At 42.4% G+C, this 26344-nt stretch overlaps 1 protein-coding gene across 5 annotated transcripts in view; it reads right to left on the bottom strand.

The window, feature by feature from the left end:
- Positions 1–1057: 1057 nt before the first annotated feature.
- LOC147011819 (netrin-1-like) overlaps positions 1058–26344 on the bottom strand; it is a 194021-nt gene continuing 168734 nt past the window's right edge. For 3 of the 5 annotated variants that reach the window (XM_085857098.1, XM_085857097.1, XM_085857099.1), the window contains exons 6-7: positions 8180–8254; positions 1060–3759 (exon numbers count right to left, since the gene is read on the bottom strand). In XM_085857098.1, the coding sequence (XP_085713224.1) occupies positions 3329–3759; positions 8180–8254 (506 nt within the window). In that variant the 3' untranslated portion in view covers positions 1060–3328. Of the gene's footprint in view, positions 3760–8179; positions 8255–26344 lie in introns of all 5 variants that reach the window. The other 2 variants (XM_085857095.1, XM_085857096.1) reach the window with 2 other exon arrangements.

The raw sequence follows: 26344 nt of genomic DNA, 5'->3' as shown, positions 1-26344 counted from the left end.
TCCTCCACAGATCTCCTAATGTCCCTGTTCTCTACTGTTGTCCCTGTTCTCTACTTCCCTCTCTTGTATCCTGTTCCCTTTGTTATATGTTCTGTGTATTCGCTTTTATACAAGCCTCGACAAAGTGTCCAAAAAAATTAATTCCCAGTCATTAGTCTAAAGTTAAAGCCCCTCCCCCACCCAACACGACACCAAGCACCTTTCATTTCCTTCCTACTTGTATTTCTCATTTCAATAATTTTCCCGCTTTTCATCTTGCCCTAAAAGACTGTAACAGCATCCTATTGCTACATTATAAAACCACTATTCCTCATCTCTTTCTATCTCAAAAACATTTTAATGACGTCCTTCACTTTATACAGAAACTTTATTCGTATTATAGTCCCCAAATACAGCAGCTTCAATTAATCCATCCCAATTTTTTTCTGGGCTGGCAGGATAGCCTCGAGCAATGCACAGTTGCCTCTGAGTTGTCTAGCCAGAGTTTAAATCTTAGCTTAGCTATACTCTCTCATCCTGGTGTTTCAAAGGCAGAACGAGGGAACAATGAGTGTGCTATCCTTCTGATGAACATTAAACTGTGTGTCCCGTCTGCCAGCATTGGTTGGTTGAAGTTAAAGATTCCACAGTGTCCTTTGGGAAGAGTAAGTGAGCTATCGCCGGCACCCTGAACAGGTTAAAAATCCCTGCTCTGACTTCCTGTGTCAGAGTGGTGACCCATGCAGGGTTGTAACCACAGCCAAGAAACTGTTTTGGCATCACCAACATTCTGTATACAACTTGGTAGGGCCACATGATGATGATGCAATTTTTTCTGTCCTGTTCCTTTTGTGCAGCTTGCAACCATCTCAACATGTATTGCAAGCAGGGCAAGGACATGAAGAGACCTTATCCCTTGTTTCCTATTATATTAATTATATAATATCCCCCCCCCCCTCCAACACCACATGCTCTTCCCCACCCCCCAGGCAATACTTTGTTAATATGATCATTCTGAAAGTCGTCGACATAAATAATTGTCTCCCCATCTTACAATGCAATTGCTTACCCACACCCTGCCTACCTGTTCACACCTGCTTTGTCCATGTATTCTTCTTCACTCTAACCTGGTTGCATTCAATGTCTTTATCAAGTGACTTTTGTTGAAGGATATTTTTCTGAAAAAAAAGTAAAAGAAAAGAAAAGCGCAATTGCTCTCTTGTCTTTTGCACAACACAGAAAGTGAAAAACAAATCTTTGTAATAAAGACGCGCTGTGGATTCTCTATCCATAGTACTGCAAGCACTTTATTTAATTTTTGGCAGGGTTTAGATCTAACAATACGTCAAACATAGAAATTAGAATAACATTTCCTGCATAATCATTATGACTAAAACATACTTGTCCCAAAGTTATCAACGAGAGGGGAATTAAATAGGTTTACAGAGAACACTGCGGTATCGCATGCCGCCATGTTTGTTTGAACACTTCCTGCTTGGAGTCGTACTGAAGATGGCGGAATCGCAAAGCCTCTTTCGCAAAGGCAACCTTTGGATGCCGAAATGACCATTACGTTCGCTACATCTTTCGCAGCAACTCATTCATGCACAATATACAGCCGAGCAGCCTAACATATAATCTATTTTGTCTGTTTGCAGTTCGCAAATTCAGCCTTATATGCTGCCATGTACAGTCAAAACAAAAACCCAAAAAAAAATAATAATAATAATCGTAAACTGACCATCTGCTTTCATTGAAGCCATTACAAGTATTTAACTCCAAGTGACTTGGACAATTCTGGTATGCATTGTTCACATGCATAATACATCAGCTGCATTTTGCAGACATGCCCTCGCCGGTGTCCTCTTTCTCGGCCTATGATTTAACGACGGTCACAACGACATGCACCGATTTCCTCATGGAAAACAACCAAACTGTTGCGGCTGAGGATATCACGTTTACTGGTGGAATTTGATGGTGTTCGCATCGGAGGAGTCTGGTGCTGCAAGGATTTCCTCGAGGATAACCCAGGTAGGCATCGACGCTGGACCAACTGGATCACCGTCGGTACAGCTGTCATGGAGTGTGTCTAGCCAGTCATTCCAGCCTCGTTGGCTACCTGAGAAGTTTGCCAATAGTTACCGCTTAAGTGGAAAGATCGACAGATCTAGCAAACAACATCCAGCCAAGTTGACGAGGTTAGATTGCTGTAAATTACTTTTTGTCATGGAAGATACTCTCACAAAAGGTTCTCATGAGATCTGATGAGATTCTCATCACCTTTGTAACATATAGATCGATCAACAGCATGAGAAAGCATCCATTTTTGTAAGGGCTGTTTGATGATGAAACATTTTCAGGCATGCTGAGTATCACAAAAAAACACCAGAACAAAAAGTTTGTTTTCTTCTAAGCATGCAAGCACATGCTTCATTCTCAATGTCATCATGCATGACAGCTTACAGTACCTGTCTAAATTACTTGTTTTGAGAGATGGAAGGTGTGGTTATGTAAACGAGAGATACGCAGCCAGTTTTACGATTCCTATTCTAAGACTTTTCCCCTCACTTCTCTTGCATTGTTTCAATCTCTCTGATGTATTTACTTTACACGCAATTCAAAAGCAACAGAAAATAATATAAAAAAAAAACAAGTTCATGTTCTTATGGAACATTGTTTGGAGATCTCAATTTTTCTATTGTTCCACTAATATGCTTTGAGATCATGATTCATTGTCGAAATACCAAATATTGGTCGTTTTCTTCAAAGAAATAGATGAATATTCAAAGTAGATGTCAGAGAGTAGATGGATTTGACTCTGAAAATATCCCAAATGAGCCGAATAATCCAGATTTCCTGTCTCACTCTCCCTCCCCCCACCCCAACTCCCTCTTCCAAGTTACCCTGAAACTACCATACTACTAGACCCAAATATATACTACCTGTACTAGCAAAGGTCAAATTATATCAACAACTGTCTACCAACCATATGTGATGTTATCAAGCTCATCAACTTTGTGGTTTCACCCTCGTTCTTGTGACTCTGACCAATAACCCCGTAACTATCTGATATTGAGTGATTTTGCACGTTTTCCATAATAACCTTAGAATTACCACAGATTGATCTTCTGTTTATAGCTGGAAGGATTTGGTGACCAGGTAAGAGCTCTTACCCTTTTAGAGGTAAGAGTTTACTCAGGTAAACCACCCTTTTTATGTTAACAAGTAGAACCTCTTTTGAGCTAACACTTTTATTCTCTATTATTTAACCACCATCTTCGATCAATGAGCTACTTTGCTGATCCCCTTCCAAAGGCCTGTTCCGACCACTCCTATGCTTTATTGGCCTTTAAGGCCCACCACACTTTCCAGCCCGTTCCTTCCTCTGAATGCGACGCATTCGACGTGCCCAAGCATCGCGCCACTGTATGACCAGGCTTGACCTGTCCACCAGTAGTACAGGTGAAGATCCGGCTCCTGGAGGGGGGCCGGCAGTTCCGTCCTCAGCAACAGCACCCTGACGAAATGCTGTGCCAAGAATAAGGTAGCTGCGGCCTGCTCGGAGGCGCTGGCAACGGCAAGTCAGGTCCCGACTACGGATCCAGAGAGGCTGACGCTGCGCTGTTCGGCGATGTGCTCCACCACGACTGCGTCTGAGAGGTGCGCCCCAGCCACCTTCAGTAGACATTGCTGTTCTCCACTTGTAAACGGCACGGATTTCAGCGCTAAAATGAGTCCAATCCCGCAAAGTCTCCTTTCCATTCAAGTAAACTTGCACAACTGTGGAGACAAACACACCGACAGAGTGAAGGAAGATCTTTGACAAATATAGCACCAAGAGCGGACTCGATGCCCAAAATATTTTCCCTGTGGCCAATTTCTTCCACTGTCTATGCACATGTGTTGAAGCAACTGGGAACATAAATATAAAATATTCCTCGTCAGTTTAGTACATCCCAAGGCTTGCTTATTAAAAAGCAGAGCAACCTCATAGACATACTGTATTACTTGGGCAGGTTTAACAGGTAAAACAAATTAACCAAAACTTAAGAACAAAGTGGCCCCATCAGTATCCCACACCAAATATACAACATGTTTTGCTGTTGTTGAGGCAGTGTCAGGAACAGTGCAAACCTGAGAACCCAGCCAGGCCAAGGGCCCGTCACCATAGTGCTTTGGAGAATTTATCATGGAGGCAAGATCCCTTCCTAATATTTAAACTCAATGCCAATCATGTTTCTTACCCACGAAGAGAGCTGTGGCCTTGTACTTCCTCAAAATAAGCAACTGTTTTGCAACTGGGAACATAAATATGAAATATTCCTTGCCAGTTTGGAACAGGCCTCGACATGCAGTCCAAAAGGCAGGCTTCATTCTCATCTTATAATGAATATAATATACAAATGTATATATTTCTTTCTTTCTTTCTAACCACTGACTGACTGAATGACTGTCATTAAAAATAGATGCCTTCCGGGTGACGTAGAAAGCTGAAAATGTGTGTGCCGATGGACATCGAAGCCAGTACAACGGGAAAAAAAATCACAGAATTGTCAGACAACATCCATAAATGAAAATATAAATAAATGAAAAAAATGAAAAAAATGCAGGTGAGCACCCAAGACTATGGGGGAAGCACAGTAATTTTGTGTACCGACGGACATCGAAGCCGACACGACAGGAAAAATCACAGAACCGTAAAAGCATCCGGAAAGTGTCCGTAAATTCAAATATATATAAAAAAACAAAATGAAAACAAAAACAAATGAAAAGAAATGAATGAAAAATCAAATGCAGGTGAGCGAGCCAAGACAATGGGGAAACTCAGTTCGTATGTTTACACTGTGTAAGCACACCCCGAGAATATATAATACCCATAGGGGCTTTATGAAAGGTGACCACAGGGGCTTTAATCTCAGTCTGCCAAGACTTGAGTGCCACACAGATGCCATCCTAGTTTGGAGGTGATATGTCAGCATAACATAATTTATGCACATGATGTCAGCGTCATGTCATCGAGTCAGTGTGCTCCTTTCATTAAATAGAAATATATCAATATATCTATCCATATATACATACATATATATATATATATATATATATATATATATATATATATATATATATATATATATATATATACATACATATACATATATATATATATATACATACATATATACATATATATACATACATATATATACATACATACATATATATATATATATATATATATATATACATATATATATATATACATATATATACATACATATATATATATATATATATATATATATATATATATATATATATATATATATACATATATATATATATATATATATATATATATATATATATATATATATATATATATATATATATACATACATACATACATATATATATATATATATATATATATATATATATATATATATATATATATATATATATATATATATATATATATATATATATATATATATATATATATATATATATATATATATATATATATATATACATATATATATATACATATACATATATATATATATATATATATATATATACATATATATATATATATATATATATACATATATATATATATATATATATATATACATATATATATATATATATATATATATATATATATATATATATATATACATACATATATATATACATATATATATATACATATATATATATATATATATATATATATATATATGCATGTGTACATATATATTTGTGGAAGTTGCTGTTTGTGGTTACTATCTCCACGTGTGTGTGTGTGTGTGTGTGTGTGTGTGTGTGTGTGTGTGTGTGTGTGTGTGTGTGTGTGTGTGTGTGTAGGGGGGGTTGCAGTAGTTATACAGATAAGGTAATCACAATAGTTCAGCAAAATGTTTTTTGTTTAACAAATAACTCAGCGATTCCTCATTGTTTCATGAAGGCAATGAAAGCATCAAAGAAATTTCCATGTTGTGATAACACAGGAGTTTAGATAGTCATTCATATGAATACCAATGCTGTATTTAGACTCATTCCTCTTTATAAAGGCCTTTATTGCTGTTGACCTGTTCTTTTATCCAATCCGATGTACCATACTCTGCGATGCAGAGCATCGGTTCAGCAAAAGCAGTTTCCAGGCCTGGTTTGCCATCTCTCTTCCAGAAGTAGTAAGGGCAGGAATTTGTTATGTATTCAGAGTGCCGGTAATGGCGGACACCTTCACAAAGGACACCGTGTGATCTTTAACGTCCTTCAACTAATGCCGGCAGATAAGACATTCAGTTTAACATCCATCTGAGCGACGGCACACACACTGATGAATCACTCTGCCTGTGAAACACAAGGATGACAGTTTATAGCTGGGTTGAGATTTGAACCCAGGCAAGATGGCTTAGAGGCAAGTGTGCATACTGCTGTGCCATCCTGCCATCCTGTTCTTATATCGATGCTAATGTATAAAGAGAGAAGAAGTAGAGAAAGAAGGCTATAGACCTGGTTACAGGAATAAACCCCACTATTCCAACCTCACAAGGTGGGAATAATTGGGCTGTGAAAGTAGTAGTAGTAGTAGTAGTAGTAATGGTGGTGGTGGTGGTGGTTGTAGTTGTAGTTGTCATAGTCTACATTCAGCATGAAATAATCCTTTCATTAAATCAGTGATCTTTGATTATTATCATACGATGGGAACATGCTAATGAGTCAACCTCCTTGACTGGAGCACAAGGCACAGTAGGTATGAAAGTATAAATAATTATCTCCAACACAAAGTGCATTGAGATGGAATTTTTCACTTTCCTTGAGGCAATGTTTCATTTTTGATTTTTTTTTTGGAACTTTGTGTACACTTTGACAAAGTTTTAACATATGCCTCAAACTGCTGAACTATGCTCCTGTACCGCATTTCCTTGGTAGCGTTCCCCCGCACATTCCCTTCACAGTGTTTGTACCAGATCTGCCAAAACAAGTCTGCTTCTACTTTCAACCTGTAGTTCAGCAATTCGTCAGTGCAGGTCCTCTCTGTGGAAAACACATCTCCCAAAATTTTAGAAGGCCTACCTCAAATTCAACAACACCTTCGTACAACGCACCTTTTGCACAGGTTCTGTCTCACCGTGCTATTGGTTTTTCATGAAGCAAATGAAATTTAAACTTTAAAAAAAAAAACATTTTCTTTCACAAAGCCTATACTGACATTAACCTATGCCCTTTTGAAAAGGCTGGGGTCATTGAGGAAGGGGAAGTCAATGAAGCACAAGTTTTAAAAATTTAAACAATGCTCATGCTTGCCAAGTCTTCATTTATAAATAAATCCATTGAACAATCTGTGGAAATGTTCTGCTGTGTTAGAGAGGGAAAGGTTCACATCGTTTTCAAATATACCCATCTACACCCTGTTTGAATGATTAGATGCTGGCAGCGATACACTCTCACGGCCCGCGTGCCAGACCTTCACATCAGAAAACCGTGGCTTCATAGCTCAGGAAATACCACCATGTCCAAGTATTGGAGAACGCAGTGTGTCTTGCCAAGAAGACCCCTGTTGCCATGTTGTATTTCCTCACTCTGATGCGTGAGCCAGTAGACTGGGTTAAGTACTGGGCCCAACAGCAAGGGAGAAGTCAAAGAGGAAGAGAGGGGAGGGTGAGGAGGGGGAAGAAACAAATGCTCTTTTCTTGATAAATGTACCGTTCCAGGGCCGTTACGTTGGCAGCAATAGAAACACGTTCTTTGCTGTCTTTTCCAACTTGCTTCAGCCAACTCGTGAGCTGTCAGTCCCAATTTGGCTGCAGGGCCTGGTCGGTTTACAATGACAGTGACTTGAAACAATGGAAGCCAAAGATCGAATTAAATTGCTAAAGAGAAGGTTTACAGGAAGGTGTTATCTTGTTTCACTATATGTCAGCAATAGCGAACCTTCGGGTCAGGAGGTTTTTGGAAATGCAACAAGATGGCATCGAGGCATTGCAAACCTTTACAATAATCTTTAGGTCGTGGTCCATCCCTGATGCAAAAAGCTAAACACCGCACTTACATTCCATGTTGACCAGGAAGCACACGTAGAACAGAAGCAAAGAGGAAGAACGAACATTCAAGTGATGAAAACATTATGCTGATGAAATATTTTGTTGAAACAAGTCATGATGGAAGAAGTATAAAGGGATGTTACCATAGTCTTTCTTGCAATACTTCTTCATGTTTATTTTCACCTTCCCCTTGGACACCTTGCAGTACGAGCGGCAGGCTGTAACCACAACAGAAACACAATTAGACATTTCCCATAAACAATGCCACTTCTGCTTCATCTGTCGCTGGATTTTTGTTCAACAGAAGGTGTGCTGGAACCTCTGCGGAAACCAGACATCACATGTGTGTGAGTATATAAATAAATATATATATATATATATATATATATATATATATATATATATATATATATATATATATATATATATATATATATATATATATATATATATATATACATATATATACATATATATATATATATATATATACATATATATACATATATATATATATATACATATACAGTTAAAGCTCGTTACTATGCCACCTCGCTTCTATGCCACTCTCGCTATTATACCACTTTTGCTCGGTCCCGACAAAATTCAATACAAAATAAATTTACTATGCCACCCCCTACTCTCGCTACCATGCCACTACTGCGTGACTGTTAAAAGGCACGAGTCGTGAAAAAGTCTGTATTGCACAGTGCTCGATTATCACACTCACGTCCAAAGGGGAAGCGACGAACTACAGTCCAGCTGCGCACAACATAACTCAATACGTACGCGCATAGTCAGACTGTGTCAAAACACGCGATTCTTCTCCCCGATGCCAGCCACAACAAGCCAATCACAACACGCACAACGAGACACAAAAACGCGCGAGCACACACACAGACACGCAGGCACACGTACAACAGTGACATCATTTTTTTTCAAATTCAGCCCATAATGTCAGCTCAGAAACGCAAGCGAACCGACTTTACGCTGAAGGAGAAGAAGGAGATCATCGATGCCGCGAAGAAGGAGCCGAATCAGTCCAAGTTGGCCAGGGAGATTAGCAAGAAATGGGGCGTCGAAGTTAAGAGAACCACCGTGAAGGGCATTTTCAGCAAGAAGGATGCAATCGAGGCTGCAATCAAAGCTGGATTTCCATCGAAGCGCAAGAAGTTGACGCAGGCTCACGACCCGAAGCTTGATGAGGGAGTGCTCATGTGGCTGAAGCAATCAAGAGGACAGAATGTGCCTGTCAGCGGCGATCTGATCAAGGAGAAGGCGATGAAACTGGCCGAGCTGATGCACATCCCAGACTTCATGGCGAGCAACGGTTGGTTGGGCAATTTCAAGAAGCGCCACGGCATCACGTTCAAGACAGTGCAGGGCGAAGCTGGAGCGGTGGATTCGCAATCCCTTCTTGAGTGGCAACAACAGGTTCTCCGGCCCTTACTCGGGCAGTTCTCCGCAGACGACGTCTTCAACCTGGAGGAGACTGGACTCTTCTGGCAGCTGCTTCCGAACAAGACCATGGCTTTCAGGGGAGAGCGGTGTACAGGAGGAAAGAAAAGCAAGCAAAGGATCACTCTTCTGGTTGGGGCAAACATGAGCGGCAGCGAGAAGTTCCCTCTTCTGGTGATTGGCAATTCCAAGAAACCCTGTGCCTTCAAGAACAAAGAGATCCAGGTCAAGTACAAGGCGAACTCGAAGGCGTGGATGACGGCGGAGCTTTTCGAGGAGATGTTGCGTGCGTGGGACGGACGACTCGGCCAGCAGGGACGCAGAGTGCTGGTCTGTCTCGATAACTTCTCTGGCCACCCTCCCGAGCTCGAGCTGAACAACATCCAACTGGTCTTCTTCCCACCTAACACGACAGCCAATTCACAACCAATGGATCAGGGAATCATAGAGAACCTCAAGCGCCACTAAAAGAAGCTCCTGCTATGCCGCCGGCTTGAGGCCATAGACGAGGGAAAGGAGTTCAAGTTCACGTTGCTCGACGCTCTACACGTTGCCCGGCGTGCTTGGGAGCAGGTCGGCAAGTCGACGATCAGGAACTGTTTCGCGAAGGCCAAGTTCATCGAAGAGGAGATCCAAACTGAGCCACAGGATGCGGAGCTGCCCGACATCTGGGAAGCTCTGCCTGCCGAGGAAAAGATGCACGAGAACGAGGAGATCGAGCTGTCTGACTTTCTCAAAGCCGACGAGCGCCTCGCGACTGGCGGGTATTTCACGCTGGAGGAGATTGCGGAGGAGATTCTGTGCAGTGAGGAGCCAGTGGAAGGCGAAGATGACGAGGTAACTGTCGAGGAGGAAATCGTTCCGTTCGAGGAAGCCCAGCGAGCTTGTAGCACCGTCCGGAAGTTCATGCAGCAGAGAAGCGGGAAGCCCGGTGTGATGCAAGCGTGCGATCGGCTAGACAACGAGATGCACGAGATCCGCCGAAAGAAGATGCGCCAGCCGACGATTCTTGAAAGCTTTGTGTGTCGTGAATTTCTCACCATGCCATATGTTAGTGTGTGAACTCTGTTAGTGTGTGTATGTTCTCCGTCCGCTTAGCTTATACAACAGTCATGCCTTTTACTCGCTGGAATAAATTTTGTCTAAAGATTAACTACAGATGGGTAACTTGAGAAAATAAGGCCGTTTTTAGAAAATCTCGTTACTATGCCACTCTCGCTACTATGCCACTTTTGCTCGGTCCCGACGGGTGGCATAGTAACGAGCTTTGACTGTATATACATATATATATATATACATATATATATATATATATATATATATATATACATATATATATATATACATATACATATATACATATATATATATATATATATATATATATATATATACATATATATATATATATATACATATATATATATATACATATATATACATATATACATATATATATATATATATATATATACATATATATTTTATACATATATATATATATACATATATATACATATACATATATATACATATATATACATATATATACATATATATATATATATATATATATATACATATATATATATATATACATATATATATATATATATATACATATATATATATATATATATACATATATATATACACACACACCTGTGAAGTTCTGGTTTTGTTAAGGAATCCTAATTAAACAATATTCCTTTGTTTTCCTGAACAATTTCTGCAATTATTCATGAGCAATATTTATGCAATGTTGTGTATTGTTGCCTTTCCAGTACTCGTGACATCATCCGTTAACAAAAGACCATTAAACAATCCAAGCAAGGAATTTATAGAGAAACAATTTTTTTCTTCTTCTTTCCGATTCTGGTGTGCCATAGGCTACTCTGTTACAGAGCTTCCCGTGCTGCCGAAGCAGTTTCTTGGAAAGGTTTATATTTGGTGGTTTGACATTGCCTTCCCAGAGGTAGCCAGGGCAGGAATTTTCAATTTGTTCAGGGCACCGGGGATAGCTTTGCCTACTCTTCGCACAGGATACCGTAGGATCTGTAAGATCCGCAAACTAATGCCGGCAGACGGAACGTCCAGTTTAACGTCCATCCAAAGGACGGGCACACACATTGATGAATCACCCTGCCTGTGAAACACCAGGATGACAGTTTAAAGTTGGTTCGAGATTCGAACCTCGATGAGGCGGCTGGAGGGTGGCTGCGAATACCTGCCATGAGCCCAAAAAAATGATATAGTACCTTTTATATAATGTAATTATTTTTGGAAAGGGAAAACCTCAGTTGATCACCAACATTTCAACGTTTTCCATAATCACTCAACTTTACACCACCAACTGAGCGAGACAGAACATCATCTTGTCTTTGGCACTATGTCAACTTTACATTGTGTTCTTGTATTCTTGAAAAGAACAAGAAAGAGTTAAAGAAGTACATTGAACCTACATTCCTTTTACGTGACACTAATAAAAAGCAGGTGAATAGAAGAAGAATACTCTACTTTTGTATTCCACATTTTCATCTAAAAGGACAGGGCGTCTGACCCTGTCCTTTTGGATGAAAATCAACTCAGGAGTGGACAGACGTCGAGATAGTTCAGAGGTGGTGGACTCGTCTTTGAGTTTTCTAATCTGGGTTTGATTCGCAACAGAAGAGGATTCGATTACAAACTGTTATGCTGTCGCTTCATTGGAAGAACACGGCATCTCCTCTGGTTCAGCTCCCTCTGCTCTGTGTCCTCCAACCCTCCCAAGTAACTCCAAGGATGCACGTGTTCATCCAGTAATCAAAGTCTGGTGAAACTTCCAAAATCAAGGCTCCTTCTTCGTCTTTCGTGTGCAGCACATGCCCAGGGTAGTATAATTTGCTGGGGGTGCAGCTGTGCCGCTGATGGTTGGAGTACAAATTTGTAATTTGTTCAGGGTGCCGGCGATAGCTCGCCTACTCTTCACGAAGGACACTGTGGGATCATTAACGTCCACCAAATAATGCCGGCAAGATGGGACAACCAGTCTAATGTCCATCCGAGGGACAGCACACACATTGAGGGCTTGCCCTGCAGGTGAAACACCAGGATGACAGTTTGTAGTTCCATTGGCATTCAAACCCAAGCTAGACAGTTTCTTCTTCTTCTTCTTCTTCTTCTTCTTCTTCTTCTTCTTCTTCTTCTTCTTCTTCTCCTTCTTCTGTATGGCCAATATGGATTGCGCTAATGTTTAATGTCCAGGTTCTGCAGCCATGTGGCTACCTCAGGGGTGAGTTGGTGAGGATGAAAAGTCCTCCCGATAACTTCCGCAAGGGACAGTGCGAGGTGATGTGCTCCATCGTCTGAACTCCTCCGCAGTCACAGACTGCATCCAGCCTCATCCTCCATCAGTGGATGATACTATCGCAAAGGTCCTGTCCAGTATGGAGCCTGTTGAGGGCTGTCCATTGCCTACGTGGGAGTGTGAAACTGGGTGGAGGAATGGGTGGATCATGTAGAATATCTTTATTAGGAGCTGGGGCCGCCTTCCAGCTGGCCTTCCGCAAGTCAACTTCACTTTGATGGACTCCAGTAAGGAGCTCGACACAGTTCCATGGTGGTTTGGGGGACTTGAGGCGACAGCACGGATGTTCAGTAAGAAAGCGCTGGGCTGGAATTTCGGTTGCCAAAATGCGGCTGAAGAATCGGGATGATCGCACATCCCTACGGATGGCTGGCTGAGCAATGTTGCAGAGGATAGGAAGCCACTCAGTCTTTGTTGGCTTGAGGGTTCCAGACACTGTTCTCATCGCGTCGTTTAACTGAACATCAATGGCCTTCGTATGGGCACTTGCCGACCAGACTGGTAAGCAACACTCTGCCGTCGAATATACGAGGGCGAGCGTTGCTGTGCGTAAGGTGTTAAGGCCGGCTCCCCACGATGTTCCAGCCAGTTTCCGGATGAAGTTTACCCATGCCTTGACCTTCTCCTTGCATATTTGCAGGTATTCTTTGAAGGTTGGGGTCCGGTCAAATGCAACCCCAAGGTATTTGGGATAACGGACATTTTCAACTTTCATACCGCAGATGTCACATCTCCCTCTGCATTTGTTGTGCGATTGTCAAGATGGTGGGTGCAGACGGCTGTTTTGTTGGTGTTTGGGCAGAGCTTCCTTTTGTGTAAATACTCCTCCAGTATGCCCAGATCTCGGGTGAGTTGGTTCCCAACAGGTTTTAGGTCGAGTCCCTGCACGACAAGTGCATGTCATCAGCATAAGTGAGTTTGAAGGAGGTCATCGTTGGCAAGTCGCTAACATAGAGGTAAAAGAGGGCGGGGGCTGGAACAGATCCTTGAGGGAGGCCATCATTTAGTGTTCGAACATGGCTGATTTTAGCAATGAGGCTAACGTTGATCTTTCAGTCCCCAAGAAATACCAACAGCAGTCTGATTGTCTTCTGACAGTGGAAGACTTTCGAGACTTTGAAAAGGAGCCCTTGGCGCCAGACTGTCATAAGCCGATGACAGGTCCACCAAGGTGTGTTAGCTCTCATACGAGCCTCGACCAAGGTATACAAAAAAAAAGGAAAAAAAGGCAGTTGCAATCGTTTGTTTTCTCTAGAAGCCAGCCTTAATGATGGTGGAGAGGGCAAGAACCTGATCACAGGTACTGCGGCAAGGCCTAAAGCCCCCCTCCTCATCAGGTAGGAAGGTCTCCAGAGTGGGGGTTAAACAGGATAGTAGGGCCCTCTCCATAAACTTTCCTGTCACTGATAGTCGGGCTGTAGGGTGGTAGTTGCAGGGCAAGTCTGTTGGCTTACCAGTTATTATGATGGCAAAAACATTAGCCTTCTTCCAGACTGCAGGAATTTGCCCTGTTTCATGGATGGCAGTAAAATGGCCACCAACCAGATATGACCCTTTTCTCCAAGGTTTTTAAGGAATTCAGGAAAAATTCCATCAGCCCCTGCGGCTTTGCCATTTTTGGTGACCGACAGTGCAGCGTCAATGTATGAGCTTGGTGTGGCTTAGTGGTTAAAGTGGTGGCTTGGGATCCTTGGGGTCCTGAGTTTGAGCCCTGCTGGCTGCTGAGTTAGCATCAGGGGGGTTGACTCAGCCTGTCATCCTTTTGAAGGTCAGCGAAATGAGCATCAGTATACTGGTAATTAACCCTGCAGGGTCGAAGGCTACGAAAGGGTTGGCATCAGGAAGGGCATCCGGCCGTAAAAACATTGCCACAAGAAAGGGTACCATGATTGGAGCCCACAAAAAGCTGACCCCTGCTCAGGGATAAAGGCTTTCAAATGGTGCGATGATGAGTGCAGCGTCGATGTCTTTCTTTGTATATGGGGCTGCCAGGTGGCTGCTCAGTCGGCTTTCTTGGAGGTTTTGGAGGTAATCCCTTTTTATCTCCTGCCTTAGTGATTTGGAGGTCAGTGCCTTTGAGGTCTGGAGGAGGTGAGATGCATTGGAATCAGGGGAAACTCTTGGGATGGCAGCAGCAGTGTTTCTGTGGCACCCAGTTTCCTCAGCATTGCCCATGCCTTGCGGCTGCTTGTGGTGAAGTCTGTTGACTGCACCAACTCCTTCCAGCGCTTCAGACGTTCAGTGTCAAGAGCCTCAATTAGTACCTACACAACATCCTGATTCGCAGTTTTGTTGTGCTCCTTTAGAAGCCTTTCAGTCTCCGCTGTCCAGCAAGGTGTAATAACTGAGAGGTGAGAGTGCATACCTGTTGGCTACCCTGCCAGCCATAAATCCATGAAGACTACACACCTCAACGCTTTTGTTTCTCACTTCTCTTAAATGTGGAAGCGCCTTCAGAGGCTGTGCTGCATCCCACTCTTTCCCACAGGATATAGAGCAGGTAGTCCACTGACATCTCATGTCATCTCTTACTCTGCCCCCAAATCGTTATTTCTCCCATGAACCCAACCTCTTACTTTCAGGTTGCAGTGTCTCGTCTGTGTCTGTGTCTGTGTCTGTCTCTCTCTCTCATGTACCATACTCTTCACAGAGCATTGATGCCACCGAAGCCGCTTCCTGAACAAGTGTCAAACTGGATGCTTTGTCATGAGGGCAGGAATTTGTAATTTATTCAGGGTGCTGGTGATAGCTCACATACTCTTCGTGAAGGACATCAATGCTCATGAAGGACATCAAAGGACATCAATGGGATCTTTAACATCCAACAACTAATGCCAGCAGACGGGCCACCAAGTTTAACGTCCATCCGAGGGACGGCACACACATTGATGAATCACCCTGCCTGTGAAACACCAGGATGGCAGTTAATAACTGGGTGAGAATTCAAATCCAAGTTAGACAGCTTAGAAACTAGTGTGCGTACCTCGAGGCCATCCTGCCAGCCCTCGTCTTTTGCTGCTTCACTCCTATTTATGGAAATATATTCAGAATGATGGATGTAAAACATCAGGTTGTTGAAAGTAATTATTGGGCCAGTGCCTTTGCAGGTTATTTACACAACCCTACCTATAATCATGGGACATACAATTTTAGTTGCAGTGAATATCAGCCATACTGGGGAGCCATATCTCATAGGGCCTCACCATGTGCCAAGAACAACTTGGATTTGTACTCCACAATTGAACCTGGTGTTGGCTTTGTGGTTAGGGTGGTGGCTTGGGATCCTTGGGTCCTGAGTTCAAGCCCTGTTGGCTGCTGAATTAACACCAGGGGGTTGACTCAGCCTGTCATCCTTCTGAGGTCAGCGAAATGAGTGCCAGTGGAGCAGCCAAAAAGGCTGCGCATGAAGGGAAGGAGTATCAATGGATTTATTCAATCTGGAATTGGTGTGGTGCAGGCATGATGGGCCGAATGGCCTCCTGCACCTTAATTCCTTGTAAACCTCTGATACCAGTTATTGACTGGTTGAATGTCAGTTTCTTCACCATTCCTTACAGTTCCCTCCCACGGTTCTTGTATGTTTTGTGGCCTTTATTTTTGAACCTCTTGGAGGCACTCAAAACATCACAGCCCTTGTCATGTGGTTTTCTTCCTTCCTGAGGTGATTTTGATAATAATCTATGAGCAATCAGATCAATTATCATGAAGGTTGGTGGCATGACATTCCCCATGGTTGATTTGGAGATGATGTTTGAAGTCGCCCGAATGGAGGCGCTCAGTTTCCTGAAGAACGACAGCTGATTTTCAATGAAACATTCCTCATTGAAACGTCTATACTCTGGACCACGTTGTTCTTGAAATGAGCAATGAGACTGTTCCCTGACTTACACTGAGTCTGTAAATGACATTCACAGGCATGCAAATCAGATGTGTGTGTCAGAAATTCACACAAGTGTAAAGGGGTATCCCATAATGTATACGACGTTTTTTAAGGATACTATACATTTTGAGCCTGAAAGTACAATGATAAAATAAATAAATCGGAGAAACATATCATAACAAGTTGCGTCAACTAATCAAGATCGAGTTAGTTAGACTTTAGTAAACCATCAAGAAGATTGATGTTTAAAGCTGCAGGAAAAAAATTAACCCAAGAGTGCACCATGGCAATGATGGGCCAAATGGCCTCCTTTCCTTGTTTGAGGTTACAGGATTGTGCCAATGACTGCATAACATAGAGTAATACATCAGCTAGAGCGCAAAGTAAGTCGCGTGACCTAATGCCACCCTGGACACTCGCTGCCATGTTTTCGGCCGTCAAGTCATCAACATGATTTTGATCTACTACATTACAGGCAATATTGTTTAGAGGTTAGTCATTAATCTGTCCTGTGCAGAATGTGTTGGCCTACTGGTGGGGCCTTCTGGTATATCCTCTGAGCATAGCTATAGTGAGAATCCACACGAGGTTGTCTGTATTTTGCTTCCATTGAGGTATTCAAACTTGAAAAGATTTGTGAACAAATATTCCGTGAAGTGGTTATGAACAAGCCCATGTCCAGTGGGAATGTGCTCCTTAAATTAAAAATCGCAACACAAAGGTGGATTCATGAGAATACAAGTCCCATCTTTGTTCAGGTAGCACATGTAAATCCTTTGGCTCTCGGTGAGATAAGTCACGAGGGCTAGCTGGTTAATAAAATACTACGCAAGTTCTTTACCATTAGATTAAAGTATGGGGGTAAGATTTATACTGATGACATTATTAACAAGTTGGAAGCCAGTATTACTAATCTATCTGCTCGACTCACAGTGTTCAAGCATCGGTGATTTAGTAGTTCCAAGCAATGCTGGTTATTCAAGGTTTTACATAAAATGTCCTCTTTGGAAAGATAATGCTAGTTTGTAGTGTTTTTGTACTGAAAATTAAATGTGAATCAGTCGGGTAATTTTCATGTATCCAAACTACAGGATGCTTGTAAGCACATTGGTTACTTGGACATTTTAAACATATCTCAATATTATGCATTCTTGATTGTTCCTTCATGTATTTGTAGAAAACTAATTTCTGTAGTGATCAACAAATTTGCATCTAATCTTAATTTATAATTTTAAATACCTGTATTTATGACAAACATTTTGATGCTGCAGTCAATATTTCATGTTATTCTGTATTAATAATTATGTTTGTATATGTCTTCCATTTATATATCGTTGAATTATCATACAACCTCAGTTAAATAAAAACATTCACCATTTCCATGAAAGTTCTGAATTTCTTTGTTTATATATTGCAATGCATTTTATGAGCATAACCGTGTATCATTTGGTGAAAGGCCAAAAGAATGCCCACAAATTGGAATAATATATAAAGTAATGAAGCCAAAAGTTCAAACATGATCAGCCAAGTTGGTGATTGGTTCACATAGAAATACAATAGTGTGGCTCTCAAATCGTTCTTGATGTTAAATGGGTAACATGAATATGGGTGGACAGGCACCCCATGATCGTGGAATTGTGTCCAATGCAAAAAACTAGTGTTCACTGATATATATATATATATTGTTGTGGTTACCAAATTCGCAAACCACCATTCAGGTCCCTTAGGTGAGGTATCTCGGTAAGTACATGTGTAGTTAGGCCCAAACCCGTTGTCTAGTGGGAATACATGTCATTTATGCGTGCTGCGACTCTTCAGGATAGCCGTTTTTCTTTAACTATCTTTAATTTGGACCAACCGCCATTGTTACCACCACAACCACAACATCAACCACCACCAACCACCGCTTCACCACAACCGCCACGACCTTCACGTCACACCTCGCAACCGTCGCATCGCCCCCGTTCTTGCGCCGCCTGTGGGTACCGGTGTTGGACTCGTGCAGGGCGCGCGCCGAACAGCGTGTACAAAATCATGGATTTTGTGCTTCAAAAACGGATCAAAAACGACACACGCCCACTTTTTGCCGTCCAATCGGTGAGCGAGGGGCGAATTGGCCCCGCCCCCAGGGCGATCGATATATGCAAATTTATGGATCAAAAAGCCTTCACGCCCACTTTTTCTCGGGCCAATGGGGAGCGAGGTGAAAGGTCGAAGGGAGGGGGTCAAAGATGAGAGGGCGAAGCTACGGGGCTGATAAAAGGACCGTGTTCGTCAGTCAGGAGAGTAGGAGAGTCGGAGAGTAGGAGAGTAGGAGAGTCGGAAACAGAGAGTCAAGACTTCGCGGGCGGTGGAGTTGGCAAGAAGGAGCTGGTCGTCGTGTGCGTTGGAGTCGGAACGGAGGGGACGGAGCTGTGGAAAGGCGGCGACACCAGACGAGGGGGTGCTCGCGTCGGGAGCTGCACCCCAGGGAGGCCGACAGCGCGACCTGGCCGAGGTGGAGACGCTCGTCGCGGGATAATAAAAATCCTCTATACCCCGAGCATCAGCAACCCCCTCCTGTTTCCCCCCCGCGCTGAGATAGTGCGACCAAGGGGGCCCCTTTCCCACCCCCTACCAGACACTGTCCGCGGGGCCCGCGGAGTTGAGGCGCCATCGCCGCTCCTCGTCTCATCACCAGACGGGTAGGCCGACCCGGTCTCGGCCTCAGGCCCGCCTCATCCTTGAGGGTATTTCTTTTCCTTGGTTTTGGGTATGTGTTGTCGGCGCCGTCTGTGAAGTAGAATTGTATAAGTGTTGCCGTGTGCTCGGTAGTCGGTATTAGCTCTGCATTGTGTTTTCGCTTTTATATTTGCTTTTTGTGTAAATTGAATTGTGTTTTTCTTTTCTGTGTGCATTTGGTGGAATTGAATATGTGTGCTTCCCGTGTGCCGCGAATAAATGTGCTTTGTGTTGAACTGTTTCCCGCTTCGCTTCGTCATTTCTCCCATTGAATCCTCATCTTGCTTCACGTAAAGGGTTGGTAGTGGGCTGAATACGCCCGATAATTAATCGAACCGTCGAGGTCGACGATAACACCGCTCGGTTATTCTGATAGTACGGAACGGGTCGCTTCAGTGGCCCGTGTCCGAAGTCGACCTGCGGCGAGGTACGATCGCCCGGTCTACCCTCCGCGTGGGTACTTAGGTAGGTCGAATTTGGCGAGCAACCCTATCCCACGCGGGGGCTGATTGGCTCGATCGCGGTGAGACCGAAAGGTCCACCCGTGACTGGTTCCCGGCGTTAGTCCGAGAGGGTCACGACTGGATTGTCCGTCCGGTGGGCGACATGCCGCAATTCGAGTTACGTGGCCGTCAGCACGCCGGCGGGCGCGAATCCGCAACAATATATATATATATATATATATATATATATATATATATATATATATATATATATATATATATATATATATATTTATTTATTTATTACACTTCTGTCAAAAGTGACCTCCATGGTTTTTTAATGGAATTGGCATCTTTTGTTTGGGTTGTGCATGTACATCTCGCCAATTATGTTATTTATATACCACAATTGCTGAAGACAATCGTCATAAGAGCCCAAAAATATTCTCCAAAGTCCATTATTCTGACATTCGGTATACCGGATACACGTCGCCCTATATACGCTCGCATGTCGTGTTGACGGCCAATAAAGTGGCGGCCACGCCCCACAGTGGCTTCAGTCCAATGAGCTCAATTGATAGGCTTGTTAGCGCTCTAGTGTATGTATTACCTTTATGCGACAAACACTCAATGTAGTCCCATGGCGGCTGTGGTATATTAATTCCTTTTGTGCATTCATTTCCATTCTGAATATGGAATATAAATACAGTCTTCAAGAACCCAGATGCAATTGGCTCGATTCCAGACAAATAATTCACCTTTGAACAGACGAGTAAGCCAAGCTCTGCCCCCTCACCCCACCGAGAGGAGAACCCGACGTACAACGCTTGATCGGCCAGAGGGACGCTATTTTTTAGTTTAACATCAATTTGATATGCCTGGTGTTGGCTTAATGGTTAGGGTGGTGGGCTTGGGATCCTATGCATCCTGAGTTCAAATCCCACTCACCTGTTGAATTAACACCAGGTGGGGTTGATTCTGCATGTCATCCTTCTGAGGTTGCCAAAAGGAGTGCCAGCTTGCTGGTATCCTGTGTCAGAGTGGTGACCTGTCCAGGATTGTGTGCAATAGCCAAGGAGAATGCTTAGGCAGCACCAATGCTATGCACAGAGTATGGTCCCGATGGATGGATGGATCAATTTGATTAAGAATTGCATTTAAAAAAAAAAATTATTATGATGTTGATCGAGCAATTGTTACAATAACGTGGTGCAGCAAATTTTGGGGCAATTAGCTCAAGGGTATGGAATTGCATAACAACAAAAAAAAAGTGACACACACACACACACACACACACACACACACACACACACACACACACACACACACACACACACACACACACACACACACACACACGACATCTCGCTTTTGTATACATAGTTTATGATGCAAGTATTTTGGGAAGTTATCATAATTATTTTATATTTCCTATAAATAAAAGTGTATTTTTGCATTCAAGAAATTAACAAGTAAAAGAGCAATGAGAGATTGCAGACCCTCGCCATGACTTGTTTTGTATGGTGTTTGTGCAGTTTTGTGTGCTGTATTTTGCGTGGCGTTTGTGTACTGGTGTGTTACATAATTAATAAGAGACATAATTACAACTGCCACTTTATTACTGCTGGCAGTGATGACCGAATACAAAGACATCCCACGTTGATCGGACACCTGACCCTGACCCATGATTTTTATTATTGTTCAATTGAATTTAGAATGGAATTAAAATAAATTCGATTCAAATCAAATGGAAGACCAAATAGGTACAGTCCTGCATTGGAGTCATCAGAAGGAACCCAAACAAGTAAAAAGCAAAGATGAAGTCATCAGGAGGAACCTGGATAGGATTCGCACTTCAGCTGCTTCTCCTCTACCCCCAAACACATCCGGCACAGCCAAGTGAGCCTTTTTCAAAATAAAATAAAATAACCGAGATCAAAAAAAACAAAAATTCTGGTTGCCAGACCATGTGTCAGATGAAGTTGAAATCTAAAACATCTATTCCACATCACAACTACATCATAATTTTGAAGTTTCACGTCGATTGATTAAGCGGTTCCAGAGAAAACATTACTTATTATTTTTCTTCAATCCAATATGGCTGCCAAACCATGTGACCTATCAATTAATTATTCCTTTAAAAACTTGTACACCCAAGGCTTGGGGAACATTTGTGCGAAGTTTCGCCTCGATCTGTCAAGCCGTTTTGGAGAAGAAGATTTTTCATAGGTTTCGGGTTAATTCAGTATGGCTGCCAAACCATGTGACCTATGCTGTCATATTGTGAACCTTTTGTTCCTCATGCAATGGCAGTCATACCTGTAAAGTTTTGTCTCAATGTGTTCAGCCACTTCAGAGAAAATTTTTTTTGAAGGTTTCAAAAAACAACAACAATATAGCGACCGAATCAAGTGACTGATGATGTCATTAATATATTTTCTGTGGACCGTTTTATCCTTAGATGACCCTCAAGAAATTTCATACTGATCAGATGGAGCATTCTACATATGCAATTATGATGTCATAACGAAGGCACCTATGACATCATAAAAACAATCACACATATTCCCCATGAGGAGTCCTTGTCACATGCAAAGTTTCAATTTTTTACTTGGTGCAGTTTCAGAGATACAGAGGTCTGGCAAGTGGTTACGGAGAAAAACATTAAAGTTCTGTGCGGATAAACAAACAAACAAGCAGTCATAGACTGGTACTTACAAAATCGTCAACTTGACCTCTGACCTTGTCTAATAAAAGCTATCTCTAGAGAAGGTAGCGACGCAAACCAGAAGTTTCTACGATGATTCTGTACCAAACCATCAAAAATCGAATGTTTTGGATGTTTGACCTCACTGTGACCTTGACCTTTGAGCGATTTTGACCAAAATATAATCAGCACTAGCCACCACCCTCCTGAATCACGTGGTGTAATTTGACATTGGTAGCTTCTTCCGTTCTCGAGTTATCATTTTTTGGATGTTTGACCTCACTGTGACCTTGACCTTTGACCGATTTTGACCAAAATCTAATCAGTACTAGCCATCACCCTCCTGAATCACGAGGTGTAATTTGACATTGGTAGCTTCTTCCGTTCTCGAGTTATCGTGCCTACAAACAAACAAATAAACAAACAAACAGAAACGGAAGTGATCAATATACTTTCGAAATCTTTAGATTTCATAAGTAACAAACAAACAGTCATAGACTGGTACTTACGAAATCGTCAACTTGACCTCTGACCTTGTCTAATAAAAGCTGTCTCCAGAGAAGGTAGCGACGCAAACCAGAAGTTTCTACGATGATTCTGTACCAAACCCGCAAAAATCGAATGTTTTACCTCAATGTGACCTTGACCTTTGACCGATTTTGACCAAAATCTAATCAGCACTAGCCATCACCCTCCTAAATCAAGTGGTGTAATTTGACATTGGTAGCTTCTTCCGTTCTCGAGTTATCGTGCCTATAAAGAAACACACAAACACACAAACAGAGGACGGAAGTCATCAATATACTTAAGAAATCTTTAGATTTCGTAAGTCGCAAACAGACAGATGAAAAATCACTCATAGAGTGACACTTGGTGAAACGGAATGGCACTCGCGAGAGCACATACCTCTGCCAGGCTGAACAGTTTAAATTTTGTATCCCACTTATAGGTCAGAACTAAATCCGGACATCAACCAAAATCAAATTGGCTTGTTCTTGTCACCTAACCAACTCTTCCACCCCGTTTTGCCACAAGACATGCACAACTTTTAGAGATATCATGTGATACATAGCTTTAAGCCCCATCTCTCTTGGTGAAGAATCACTTTAAATATTCTCGTATCTGGATCCGGAATCGAATCTTCCCCAAAAATGGAACAATTAGTCCTTTTCACACACTCAACCGGTCCACCAAGTTTCTGTGGAATCCATCCATAACCTTCTGAGATATTGTGCGATATATCATTTTTGGACCAATTTCTCAATGGTGAAGAATCATTAAAAAAATTCTCGAATCCGGATTTAGATCTTCACCAAAATCAAATCAATTAGTTCTCGTCACACACCCAACCTGTCCACCAGGTTTCATCCGAATCCGTCCAGAACTTTTTGAGATACCATGCAATATCGTTTTAGCCCCATCTCTCAATGGTGAAGAATCAGTTAAAAATTAAATAAATCTCGTATCTAGATCTGGATCTGGATTCGGATCTTCACCAAAATTGAATCACTTCTTCCTAGCGGCACTCCCAACCTGTCCACCATGTTTCTGCGGAACCCATCCATAAGCTTTTGAGTTATCGTGCTATATATCGTTTTGGCCCATCTCTCAAGAGTGAAGAATCACTTAAAAAAAATTCTCAGATCCGGATCCGGATTCGGATCTTCACCAAAATTAAGCGTTGCTGTCCTTGGCACAACAAAAAAAATTCAGAACGATTGCTTGAAAACTGTGGCCGAACATCATGTGACAAACAGACAGACAGACAAACGATACAGCCAAACATACAGCACTTGGCAAAAAAAAATTTTCGCCAAGTAACAAACGGACCCAAATGTAACACCCTCTCCTCTGGTGGGGGTAATTACAATATGTCTCATCAGACAACTCCAAGGCTGAATGGCCATGCGTTTGTTGCTTGCACAAGTAGTCCGACGGTTGACCAATACAGGGATACAGAGGAGGCTGGTGAAACATTCAAAATACCGATGCTTGGTTCAACAATGGAATGGTAGTAACAGTATTCAGAAGTATAACAAGGTTCACGACATGGCAGTGATCCGGTGCGACCAAAAGCCTGAAGGTGCAAGCTTGTCCAGCACACTGCTGAGCCACACTCGGGAGCGCCGCATGATGCACCGTGCAGGCCATTAACAACCATCCGTAATGCAGAACAGTGGGTGCTATGACAGGGAGGGACAATGGGTGTGGAGACCTTATGCGCAGCGAGCGTGAACCGCTCTGCGGGTCCATACGAGTCCTCCTGCTCGAGGCCGTGTCCTGGAGCTATCGATCAAAGTTGTCCAGCAATGTCTCTCACTTTGTTTCTGCCCTCTATTCATTAGCGCAGAGAAAAGCAACGTTTAGTTCGTAACAAATTGCATCTGTTTGCTCTTTTGCTCACAGGCTCCGGTGGCTCCAGCGACTGGGTGTCTTGAGTAGCGGTGGAGTGAGTAGGGGTGGGGTGTTGGGTCGCTGCACAATTACAGCCTTTGTTTTGCTCATCAGCATGCAGCGTCCACACCATTGTGGGCTCAAACAGGCCACAGGCAGTGGCTGGGGATTCCACAAGACTGCTGATTAATATAACTCGACTTTGGGTCACTTCATGGCGTTCGAGCTATCTCCTGAGCTATTACCTTTTCCAAATTAATGACAACATGACATCAACATGATGTCACACAGGTAGATATTATCAAAACCGCTCGGTGTTGAAAAATAATAAATATTTGTCAATAACGGGTTTGTTGAAAGACTTTCAGATTTTCGAAAGTACAATGATCATGGCTCACGAATGAGCTTGGAGCCTTGGACATATCTGTCCTGCAATACAAAGACATCAGGAGGCAATCACCAAAGGACATTCTATATGGGATCTGATGGCGGGATTGCTGAACAGATACACTCTATATGGGATCTGATGGTGGAATTGCCGAACGGACACACTTGATGGGATCTGATCATGGAATTATGAACAGGTACACTCGATATTGGATCTGATGGTGGGATCACTGAACAGCTACACTCTATATGGGATCTGATGGTGGGATGGCCAAAGGGATACGCTCTTTATGGGATCTGATGGCGGGATCACTGAACAGATACACTCTATATGGGATCTGATGGTGGGATCACTGAACAGATACACTCTATATGGGATCTGATGGTGGGATGGCCAAAGGGACATGCTCTTTATGGGATCTGATTGCGGGATCACTGAACAGATACACTCTATATGGGATCTGATGGTGGAATCGCCGAACAGACACACTTGATGGGATCTGATCATGGAATGATGAACAGGTACACTCGATATTGGATCTGATGGTGGGATCACTGAACAGCTACACTCTTTATGGGATATGCTGGTGAGATTGCTGAAGGGACACACTCTATATGGGATCTGATGGTGGAATCACCAAATGGACACACTTTATGGGATCTGATGATGGGATCGCCGAACGTGCACACTGTATTTGTGATCTGATGGTAGGAATGCCGAGCGGACACACTAGATGGGATCTTATTGTGGGATTGCTGAACAGATACACTCCATATGAGATCTGATGGTGGGATCATAGCACCGTGAGGGCAAATACAGAATACCAAACACATGACCCAGTTGAGCTCTATTATGACACATAATTAATAATTTCGCTTTGTTTTGACTTCAAGGTCCAAGGTTTTTAGAAGCTCAATGTAATGGTGTCCTTTCAATATGTGATGCAGTGAAATCATTTCGTAAGACCTTCA

The sequence above is a fragment of the Eptatretus burgeri genome, chromosome 15 (genome assembly GCF_056783735.1).
Source record: "Eptatretus burgeri isolate ZD-2024b chromosome 15, Ebu_testis_v1, whole genome shotgun sequence".
Lineage (NCBI taxonomy): Eukaryota > Metazoa > Chordata > Myxini > Myxiniformes > Myxinidae > Eptatretus > Eptatretus burgeri.
Note: the sequence above shows the minus strand (reverse complement) of the source record. Positions and strands in the feature narration are given on the sequence as shown.